Below are 12,587 nucleotides of genomic sequence, written 5' to 3'. Positions count from 1 at the left end.
ACTTCTATCTTTGGATAAACCCCAAAACATAGTTTTGGTTTTTAACTCCGATCCTAGGGAGATTGTTTTTCTCCCTCATAGACCTACTTCCTTTAGAATGTCCCAGAAATAGCTAAGTACATATGGATTTTCTCACCAGATATTGTCGTGTCTCTTAAACTCAAAGTACGTGAAACAAAATGAAACTGCAATGTACTTAATGTAAAACATAATCATGGCTTTAATTATAACTGGGGGTGTTCTAGTTCTATGGGACTGCACTAAAAGAGCAGAACTGTAATTCTCAGAGTCCTAAATGAGGCAACAGAAACTGATTCTGGCTGACTCACTGGGGAAATGAGTTTCTCAAAATGTTATGTGAGCTGCACTCTTCACCTTAGTCTTTTCTGTAGCTGATATGTGAGACTGGTTTAATACTAAGTGTTTGTCTACCTATCAATGCTGCTGGCTGAGCATGGAGAACATGTTCAAGAGCTAAGGTGTCCATTAAATGTCAGTTCTTCAGTCTCACAGGTAGAGGATCAAAAGAATGTGAGTGGACCCTCCAAGGCATGGAGTAGAAGATACAAATGCAGATTAATTTGGTCCATCTGTTTGGAAAAAGTTTCTCCCATAGGATACAAGCAGTTAGGACATTCAATGAAGAAGATATTAAAATTGTTGCAATTTTGTGTAATGTACTAGAATAAGGATTTCATATAATCCAAACATAAGTCTTAGTCAAAAGTTACACCATTAAAATGGATTTGAGAACCTCTTCCCTACGTCTTTGACTCTACCAGGATAATAAATTTTTCCAAAGTGAAGAGGGCTCTGGCACTTATAAAATGATAATTACAGAGAAATTACGCCAACTTCTGATCAGTGTACTCTGGTTCCTCACATTTACAAGAAAATATCTTATTTTTCTTCTGGATTCCACTGTTTCTTCTCACTTAACATTTCCTGCTTCTTCAGCTACCTCCCCCTTCTCCATCCCAAGGTGGCCGTTCCATTATTTATCCCCTTTATTCTTTACCACTTGATTAGCTTCACCTCTTGGCACCACTGCCTTTTTTAAAAGACTCTTCTTCTCCCATTAAAGAACATTTTTTAGGATGAAGAGCTGGAGAGTAGAGTACATGAATATAGTAATCTATCCTTATGCACAATTTTGCTTTCCATGGTTTCAGCTACCCACAGTCAATTGTGGCATGAAAATATTAAATGGAAAATTACAGAAATAAACAATTCCTAAGTTTTAAATTGCATTCTGTTCTGAGTAGGATGATGAAAATACACATTGTCCTCTGTTCTACCTAGAACATACATCCGTCCCTCTGTCCAGGATATCCATGCCATACATGCTATATACCCATTGGTCACTTAATATCCCTTTTGTTATTAGATTTAAAAAAACATGATTTATATAGGGTTTAATACTATCCATGGTTTCAGGCATCCACTAGAGCATGGGACTATATCCTCCATGAATAAGGAGCAACTACCTTAATCCTAGATGATGCCTCTTCCTCTTCTAGGAGTTTGTCTCACAGAATGAATATAAACTATATATAAATTCACATATATTTATTTTATGTTTAATATGCTATTATTTATGGCAGTAAAAAGGAGAAATAATATTCATGTATACTACTGGGAGATCGGTTAATCATGATTGGTGGTTAAGTAGATAGTATGATCTGCTCATAATCCCACCTTCCACTCCAGTCCTTGCCATGGTTTCACTGCAGGAAGACTACACATTTCCCTCCCTTTGGCTATGGACTTGCTAGAACCAATGTTTTGTGAACAAGCAAACTGAGTGCTGTTTCCAATCAAAAGTTTTGGATAGGTTTAGATCATCTGTTTTGCCCTCTTGAAATTTGGCCTTTATCAGGAAAAATTGCTCAGTCCTCATGCACAGCTGTGACAAATTAGCCTGGCTCTCAGAATGAGAAGTAAAACTGCAGACCTAAGCATGACCCAGAGACCTGCAGGCTTTTCAGTGAGAAATAAATATCTCATTATGGCCCACTGAGGTTTGGGGTCATTTCCTATGCAGTGTTCTGAGGGAAAGCCCAATCAATACAATATATGTGTAATATGAATTGTTATGCAGTCAACAAATAAGAATGAGGCAGATTAAAAATTTCTGGCCTTACCACCCTCATTGGAGAAAAGATAGCCTATTTAATAAATGGTGTTGGAAAAACTGGATTTCAACCTGCCAAAGATTAAAACTAGACCCATACCTATCACCATGCACTAAACTAAGATAGAAGTGGATTAAAGGTCTAAATATTAAGACAGAAACACTAAACTTGCTGAAAGATAAGTTAGGTAGAACTCTTGATGACATTGACATAGGAAAAGACTTTATGAACAAATCTTCAGTAGCACAGGAGTTAGCACAAAGAATCAACAACTGGGATCTCATCGTATTAAAAAGCTTCTGCACTGCAAGAGAAACTACCAAAAGAGCTAAGAGACAACCTACAATGTGGGAAGAAATATTTAGCAGCTGTACCTCAGACAAAGGACTACTATCGAGAATATATAAAGAAGTGAAAAAAATCAGACCCCCCCAAATTCAAAGACCCAATTCAAAAATGGGCATCCGAAATGAACAGACATTTCTCAGACAAAGCAGTAAAATCAGCAAATAAATATATGAAAAAATGTTCAACATCACTGGTCATTCGAGAGATGCAGATGAAAACAACACTGAGATTCCACCTCACCCCACAAAGAATGGCTGCTATCATGAAATCAACTAATAAAAAATGCTGGCAGGGGTGGGAGAGAAAGGAACCCTTCTCCATTGTTGGTGGGAGTGCAGACTGGTGCAACCACTGTGGAAATCAGTATGGAGATACCTCAGAGAATTAGGACTAGAGGTCCCATTTAACCCAGCTATTCCTCTACTGGGAATCTTCTCCAAAGAATTAAAAGAATCATACCACAGCGATATATCTGCACCCATGTTCATAGTGGCACAGTTTGTAATAGCTAAAGCTTGGAAACAGCCCAAGTGCCCATCGACTGGAAACTGGATAAAGAAGATGTGGGGTTTTTTTATAAAATGGAGTACTACTCAGCCATAAAGAATGAGAAACTAGAGACATTTATAGCCAAATGGATATATATTAAGGGCATACTCTTAAGTGAAATAAATAGGACACAGTAAATATTGAATAGTTTCTCTAGTGTGAGAAATTGAAAGTGTAAAGAAGGATGAAAATGATTAAAATGAATAATGGATAATTTGAAATAGGAAAAGGTCCAAGGGTTTTGGGATGGTGAGAGGGGAAGGGGAAAGGGAAGAGAAAAGAAAAATTATGAGAAAGAAAAAAATGGAATCAAAGTCTTTGTAAATAGGGAAGGATGGAGGGGGTGAAGGGCGCACAGGTAATGGGAGAAAAAAATAAGAACTAAGATATATCATGTACCGGTTCAAGCACCCAACGATAAATGTAAATGTATTTTATACCTAAAATGTACCAATAAACATATATAAAATTTAAAAAATAAAAATAATTAAAAATTTCTGGCCTTACTTTTATGTCACCAGTAGCCACTAGGTACTTATAGATACCCAGTCCTTGACATAGAAGCTCTTTGCTCTTTTCTTTCATTAGTTTTTAATTTGTATGCTATTAGTAAAATGTTATAATAACAATGCATATGTACGTAAGTTACATATTATGAGCTGGTTACTGTTATGAATGCCTTACATATTTTACTCATCAAATCCTTACAACAACCCTGAATTATAGGTACTGTTTCTATATCAATGGGCAACTGAAGCAGAAAGTAGTTGAATAATTGTCTAAGATCACACAGCAAGTAATGACAAAGGCAGCTGGAAATCTAACAGACTCCCACCCCCCTTACCCACTATACTACACCACCTTCCACATAGCTGTTTAAATTTTCTTTTTGGCTGAAGTCCTGTGATTTGTGCTGCTTAGGACAGTCCTGTGTACTCATGAACACACCAACCCCAACTTCAGCTTTTGGATGTCTGATGTTTAATCACTAGAGCTAGTGCTCTGCCTTGACCTTTAGTCATTTTCACAGGAGCTTTAGCATCATGTCATACCACCCTTGGAAACTGAACATTGTACTATGGTCACTCTCCTTTAGAACCAGATTTAAACCAATTTATTTCCCCACCCAACATTTTGTCTGCTCTCTACACTTCCAATTCCCTCTGACTCATGTTGCTAATATGACAACAGGCCTTGCACCAAAGCCTGACAGGTGCAATCTACTATAGGAATATGTATGGTAAATAATCAGAATCATGGGATTGATTAAAAGGCCTTAGGAAACAGATGCAAATGGCAGTGAGTTCTGTCTCATTGTGTAGATTGTAGCTGATGATGCTACCGGTAGTCAGCTCCGGGTGAGTCAGCTCTACCTTCCACCCAACTAAGGGTAAAGTCGCCACAGACACAGCTGTTATTTGAAGTAACATGGTCCAAATAAATGAACTTCAGTGAAAAATAGGAAAAAAGTCATAACTCTCCTTGCCACATTCTTTGGTGGAGAAAGAAGGACGGATACCAGCCTAATTTTAATTGATTCAAACTTTCTTCTCATTCAAAGTAAACTGAGATGTGAAATACTTTTCAGATTCTAATGTGGCCATAAATCAGCTGGGAATCTTGCTAAATTTCAGATTCGGATTCAGCTGAGGTAGGAAAAAGACCTGTGCACACAAAGACCTTGAAAAGACCATTCACAGAAAGAGTAAATTTAAAACAGAGAACAGTCAAATGAAAAAAAAGTTAATTGAATCAATTGATGTGATATATTTTTGCATATCAAATTAGAAAATATTTTTAGAATGATAAAATTCAGTGCTGATGAGATTGAAAGGAATCAGATACTCTCATATGTAGTTGGCAGTAGTAGTATAACTCGAACATGCTCACTCCTTTTGCTTAGTAATTTTATGCCTGGGAATCAAGTTAGAAGATTTTCTATACACGTAACATTATTCCAGAAGTCATGTGGCAAATGGAAAATAATTTAAAACTTCAAATTAAACCACTAAATCCACAAGCCCGCTGACATGCAAATCCATATACTCTTTTTTTTTTTTTTTTTTTTTTGGTACTGGGGATCAAACTTGGGACATTGCGCTTGCAAGGCAGGTGGCAGAACCACAAACCTATATACTCTTGATTTCCTGTTGTTACAGAGGAAGAAGAGGCCTAGCTCTTGGGTAAATAATCCCCTCAATTGATATGTATAAACTTTCAAGGACTTTGTTTTTGCAATTAATTCTTTTCTGTTTTGAGTCATTAATGTTTCATTTTTTACTGGATAAATTCTATCAGCAATTATGTTTAATGTCACTACTCATTACATGAAACTCTCCTGTGACTTTTATGTCTCAAGTTATGCAGAATTTTCCATCTATCTCCTCAGGAAAAACATTACACTTAAAAGGTGACCGTAATCACAAACTTACTTCTCTTACACTTTTATCATAAAATTGCTCTAATTGAAAAATTTCCCCTAACATTTAACTTTTATTAAAGTTTCCAATAATCTACATCTTGCCAAAGCTAATAATTTTCTGTTCTAATTAATAACTTCTCAACTATATTTGAGAGAATGACCACTCCTCCATTCTGGAAATGTTTTAAGATTTTGACATACAAAACTTACCTGATTCCTTCCTACCAGTAGCCACTAATCACCACTTTTCAGTTATCCTTTGCTTTCACTTCTCCAAAACCTTTAAATGTGGTAGGCTCACTGGTCTCTGTATTCATCCCATAATCTTCTTTTCTATAGTCTTTTATTAGGTGATTTTATCCAAGGCCATTGTCTCATATATCATCTACATTTTGTTGCCTCTGATATTTCTGTCTCCAGACAGGACCTCTCCATGAACCTCAATAATTATATGCTCAACTCTCTGCGGGACATCTATACTTGGATATCTAACAGATATAACAAAATTAACATGGCCAAAACATAGTTGTTGATTTTGTCCCCAAATTTTCAGACTCTGTACCTTCCAGAGCCTCGCATGTATAAATAAATAACGATTCTACACTTTCACAGTCCATCTTTGAATATTTTTACCTTCTACAGTGTATCTAAAACACATCTGAACACTTTTACTCCTGACGTAACCCTAATGTGATAATCCACTCCTGATGTTAGAGCCACTCTGAAGCATCTCCTCCTGTCTCTGTTACCAGTGACCTACGATATCTTCTGTGGGTTGCCAATAAGGTGGATATTGAATAATTTAACTACTATAAACATTGAACTAATTATCATTAGTGTGAGTTGATAGACTTTTGAAATGAGAAACTATTAAAAATTATAATTTTAAGAAAGGATTAGGCCCTTCCATGGTTTATTTCAAAACTCACTTTTCTGTATAATGGTATTATAACTCACTTTGGCTTTTCTCTGGAAGATAGCACATGACACACCACGTTATGCTTTAGATCTAGAATGTCCTCCCAAAGTCTCATGTGTTCAGGGGTGGGGCTTTTGGAAGATGCTTGGGTTGTGGGGATGCTGTATTCTGTGGAGGATTCATCCACTGGTGAGTCCAGCAGCCGAGGGTCACTGAGGGACACGACCTACAAGGGTGCATTTCCCTCCTTGGCTCCTCTCCTCTCTCTTCTTCCTGGCTGCATGATGTGAGCAGCTTTCCTCTGCTCGGGCCCTTCTACCATGCCGTTTCTGCCCTGGGACCAGCCAATTGTGGACTAAACTATAAGTCCAAATAAGCCTCTCCTCCTTTAAGTTGTGGATGCTGCATGTGTGTCTCAGGAATAAGAAAGTGACTAAGACACACCATCACTAAAATGATCAAAATTTTGCAAGCCTTACTGATTCCTTCTCCTTTTACTTAGCAGTCCTCAGTGTTACATACTATATCTGGAAGATGAAACACTGAAGTTTAGTGACTTTATTTTTTTGCTCAGTTAGTGTGATGAGATTCTATTTATTCATAGATTCACTTCTTCCCAAATTCAACCAATGGGTGAGTCAACAGGGAAGATTATTCCACAAGAATGCAACTAGTGCCAGTCATTAGGAGTATAACCCATCTGTCTGAGGCACTTTCAAGTTAGATCTCACTGCTGGTCTCAGGATATATGCTACCATTCCTTGTTTGCTTGGAAGTCATATTGGAAGTTCCTTGAGATGCAAGGCTTCACAAAAAGCCTTCGCAGAGCTCCTTTAACTTCCTGGTTCCTGAGACTATAGATCAGTGGATTCAGCATGGGGGTGACTACTGTGTAAAAGATGGCAACCTGGCGATCCTGGTCCAAGTTGTAGCTTGAGGATGGCCGGAGATACATGCGAATCACAGAGCCATACAGAAGCAACACAACTAGAATGTGGGAGCTACAGGTGGACAGAGCTTTGCTCAGGGCAGCAACTGAGTGCATGTGGGCTATGGCAATACCAATGCGGACATAGGAAGCCAAAATGAAGAAGAAGGGACTGACCACCACAGCTACACCTTCAGTGAATATTAGCATTTCATTGACCACTGGTCGAGTGCAGGAGAGCTGCAGTAGAGGAGTAATGTCACAGAAAAAATGGGTGACCAAGTTGTCACAGAAGGTTAAGCGACTAACCAACACACTGTAAAGAAGACTGTTAAGGCTGACGACCACCCAGGAGGTCAATGTTACACACAGACAAAGTCGCTTGCTGACAATGGCAGAGTACCTTAGGGGGTCACAGATGGCAACGTAGCGGTCATATGCCATGGTAGCTAGCAAGTGGCCTTCCATGCTGCCCACGGCCATAAAGAAGAACAGCTGGATTATGCAATGGTTATAGGAAATGGTTCGATTCACAGACAGTGTGTGCACCAGCATCTGAGGAACAGTGATGGTTGTCAGAAATATGTCAATGAAGGAAAGGTGGCTGAGAAGGAAATACATGGGAGTCTGAAGTTTGGAGTCTGAGTGGGCAACAATTACTAGTAGGGCATTGCCTGTAACTGCAACCAGGTGCATGGCAAGGACAATTCCAAAAATAATTGGCTGTATCTCTGGCCTGCTGGACAAACCCAATAAAACAAATTCGGTCACTTGTGTCCTGTTTCTAGTAGCCATAAGATGTAGCCTCCATCACCTGCAAAGAAGGAGGATCAGAGTTGAAGTAGGAAGAGAAAGATGCCAAGGCTCAACCAGGTCTCAGAGTCTGTGCATGTAAGATGGACCATTAGAATGAGGGTCTGGTCCTAACTTTGGACATAAAAAAACTCAATATTGTTCTTTTGGTAGGGATGTTCCTGTTCTGGTAAGTCAACTAAATTAACCTGAGATCAGAAGTGCTAAATATAATCACTGCCTTTATTAGCAATTAAATTTCAAGGAATATAATCTGCCAGCAAATAGGATTCTTAAATCTTTTCAGCTCAGGTTCTTCCTATAGACAGATAAGAAGGCACACAAAAGAGATGACTTTTGATGCTGCTATAAAATAAACATGTTTTGATGAAAAACTATTTCCATATGAATGTGATTAAACAATTTTAGAATAGTGGAGCATTATGCACCAGAAGAATATAGAATATAAAGCAGAGATACCTTACCCTAAGCTTGTCCATCTCCCTATTTAGTTTTAGCTCTTCGGTGGTTTATACTTCCATGCCTCTAAATAATAAGCTACCTGCTTCTGCATCTATGTTCAGGTCTTATCAATTCAAGATATCTATTAGCCTTCTACTACAGAAGATGAAATTGTATGCTGATTATATTATTTCACTATTCTTTCCCTAACTTTTAATGATGATATTTATCAGTCAAGCACTGGTTTTCACCACTTTTTCTGTATATATTTAAGAAAATATCAAATAATGTGGTAGTGGATGGGAAAACTTTCTCAGTCTGCATGGCAAAAGTATTTTCATTGTATACTCATACCTGATAGTAGAAGATGTTAGTTCTTTGTTTCTTATTGAAGGTTGATAAGTCTGTTGCCAGTGTGACTCCTGTTCATTTTCTAGATTGCTTCCTGATAATTTTTGAGTATTTATTCCCTCATCCCTAAGTTTTATTAAGATGTTGATACATGTGGGGGGTTTTGTTTGTTTGTTTTTTTGGTTTTTGGTTTTTGTTTTGTTGGGGTTTTTTGGTACTGGGGATTGAACTCGGGTCTTGCGCTTGTGCAGCAGGCCCGAAACCACTGAGCTAAATTCCCGGCCCTACATGTGGGTTTTTTATGAATACTGTGATAAATTTAGGAGATCTTTTGAATCTGATGATGCATGTTCCTCTTCAGCCCTGAGAAATTCTCTTGCATACTTTCTTTAAATTTCTCCCTAGCATTTTTTACTGAAATTATTTTTCTGTTCCATGTTTATGTTTATTGAGCAGTGATAAAACCTGTGCAAACAAATATCTCAAATCAGTTATCACTTTAAAAAAGTGGTCTTCCACCTGGTCGCGCTGACACCAGCAGCCAGCTCCACCGCCACCACCTGAGATCCCTGGGTCTCGCAGACGCCACGCCCCTCCAGAGACCACACAGAGCAGAAGCCTCCGTCCGCATCTGAATCCACACAGCAGAGGCGCCAGGGGGAACATAAAAGCCTTGGTTATGGGCCCCAGAAGATAGAGCAGAAGTGAACGACAGAGAGGGCCTTTCTGACACTCCTGAATGAAAACTGAAGCCCACTGGGAAAGTGAAGAAAACTTCTTCAATAAAAGCACGCTGGACCAACGTGATTGGTAAGTTGGGGGGATCAGCACTTCCCGTAGAAACCCGTACTCGCTTAGCGGGGAGGACAGCTGGAACCTGCATTAGAACCTTGCAGGGTTTAATCCTGCAGGAGGTCAGGGACCTCAACTTGGACCTTGCATCCAGAAATCAGCCTAAATCTCAGTAGACTACAGCTGGCTTGCTGAGACTCATCGACTTAGACCCGCACACTGATGCCCACATCGCCTACCAGGACAGCAGAGACATATCCTGAGGGAGAACTTTTTTGATTTGTTTGTTTTGTTTTATATATATTTCCTTTTCTTTTCTTTTTTTTTCTCTCTCTATAACTTCTGGCTCTATATTTCTCTCCCTCTTTTTTCCTGTTCCTGTCCCATTCTGAAATTTTTTTCTCTCTGTCCTCTCAACTGTCACTTTTATAGGACGGTGAATACAATTTCTAGCTTCCCTATTGTTGTCAGTTTGTTCTGTACTCATCTCTGGTCTGTTGATCTGTCTTTTCCTCCTGTCTTCAAAAGATCCCCACAATTTGCATGACATTCAGGTGTCCTCTAGCCTCATTTCTAACATTTCCCTCCCCTCTATCTCTCTACCCCTCCATCCCCAACCCAAGCTAAATCTATATCCCACAGGGTAAATTTGCCATATTGAAGGGTTTACTTACTACAACCAAAAAAGAGAACTGTAGGTCAATCTCCCTAATGAACATAGATGCAAAAATCCTCAACACAATAATGGCAAATAGAATACAGAGGGTCATCGAGAAGATCATACACCCTGACCAAGTTGGATTTATCCCAGGGATGCAAGGATGGTTCAAGATTCCTAAATCAATAAATGTAATACACTATATTAACAGAGCCAAGGACAAAAACCATATGATCTTCTCAACTGATGCAGAAAAAGCATTTGACAAAATCCAACACCCATTCATGATAAAAACTCTACAGAAAATTGGAATAGAAGGTGTTTATCTCAACCTGATTAAGTCTATCTATGAAAAACCAACAGCCAACATCATATCAAATGGTCAAAAACTGAAAACTTTCACTCTAAAATCAGGAACAAGACAAGGATGTCCACTATCACCACTCCTATTCAATTTAGTTCTGGAAACATTAGCCACATCAATTAGATAAAAGAAAGAAATATAAGATAGAAAAGGAAGAAGTTAAATGGTCATTATTTGCTAAAAATATGATACTTTACATAGAAGACCCAAAAAACTCTGCCAAAAGACTTCTAGACTTAAATGAAAGATTCAGTAGAGTAGCTGGATACAAGGCCAACACTGAAAAAACAATAGCCTTCTTGTATGCAAATAAAAGACTCACTGAGAGAGAAATTAGGGAAACAATTCCCTTCATGACAGCATCCAAAAAAATGAAATATCTAGGAATCAATCTAACAAAGGAAGCAAAAGACCTCTATACTGAAAACTACAGCATTCTGAAAAAAATGGAAAGACATTCCTTGTTCATGGGTAGGAAGAACCAATAGAGTGAAAATGGCATACTTCCAAAACTGCTATCTAGATTTAATGCAATGCCAATTGAAATTCCAACAATATACTTCACAGAACAAGAGAAAATAATCAAAAATTCATTTGGAACCAGAAGAGACCTAGAATAGCAAAAGTAACTCTAGGCAACAGAGACATGGTAGGGGGTATCACAATCCCCAACTTGAAACTATACTACAAAGCTACTCTGATAAAAACAGCATGGTACTGGCAAAGAAACAGACCTGAGGATCAGTGGAATAGATTAGAAGATGCAGAAACAATGCCAAACACACTCAGCTACCTCATCTTTGACAAAGGAGCCAAGCATCCTCACTGGAAGAAAGATAGCCTGTTTAATAAATGGTGTTGAACAATTTGTAATAGCTAAAAGTTGGAAGCAGCCCAATTGCCCATCAACTGGAGACTGGATAAAGAAAATATGGGGTTTTTTATAAAATGGAGTACTACTCAGCCATAAAGAATGAGAAATTAGAGACATTTATAACTAAATGGATGCATATTGAGGCCATACTCTTAAGTGAAATAAATAGGACACATGTATAAATACCGAATAGTTTCTCTAGTGTGAAAAACCAAAAGTGTAAATAAGGACTAAAAGGTATAACAGATAATATGAAATAGGAAGAAAAGGGGCAAAGAGGAAGGGGAAGTTGCAGGGGTAGGGGAAAGGAAAGAAGGGAATGGAATTAATATGAGAAAATGAAAAAATGGAAACAAAGTCTTTGTAAATAGGGAGGAATGGAGGGGTTGAAGGGAAGGCAGGGGAAGAGGAAAAAATAAGAACCAAGAGAGATTATGTAAAGGTGCAAATTTCCAATGATGAATGTCATTATACTGTATACCTAAAATGTACCAATAAAATTAATTTTTAAAAAATAATAAAATAAATGGTGTTGGAAAAACTGGATTTTAACCTGCCAGAGATTAAAACTAGACCCATATCTATTACCATGCACTAAACTAAGATTGAAGTGGATTGAAGATCTAAACAGATTAAAACAGATAGCCGCCTGCTGGGCAAGCGCAAAGACCCGAGTTCAATCCCCGGTACAAAAAATATATATATATATATTAAAACAGAAACACTAAACTTGCCAGAAGATAAGTTAGGTAGAACTCTTGAAGACACTGGCATAGGAAAAGGCTTTATGAACACAACCTCAGTAGCACGGGAACTAGCACAAAGAATCAACAACTGGGATCTCATCTTGTTAAAAAGCTTCTGCACTGTAAGAGAAACCAACAGAGCTAAGAGACAACCTGCAATGTAGGAAAAAAAATTTTAGCAGGTGTACCTCAGACAAAGGACTACTATCGAGAATATATAAAGAATTTTTTAAAATCAGACACCCCA

The 12,587-nt window shown here is 38.1% G+C and overlaps 1 protein-coding gene across 1 annotated transcript; it reads right to left on the bottom strand.

Annotated features, from left to right (window-relative positions):
* Positions 1-7,112: 7,112 nt before the first annotated feature.
* On the bottom strand, positions 7,113-8,096 carry LOC101713342 (olfactory receptor 1f45). The gene is given in 1 exon segment (XM_004849621.3): positions 7,113-8,096. A coding segment is annotated over 1 exon segment (984 nt).
* Between the last annotated feature and the right edge of the window lie 4,491 nt (positions 8,097-12,587).

This window comes from Heterocephalus glaber, unplaced genomic scaffold (assembly GCF_053883595.1).
Source record: "Heterocephalus glaber isolate CG9 unplaced genomic scaffold, H.glaber_assembly_v1.0 deba00001479, whole genome shotgun sequence".
Classification (NCBI taxonomy): Eukaryota; Metazoa; Chordata; class Mammalia; order Rodentia; family Bathyergidae; genus Heterocephalus; species Heterocephalus glaber.
Note: the sequence above shows the minus strand (reverse complement) of the source record. Positions and strands in the feature narration are given on the sequence as shown.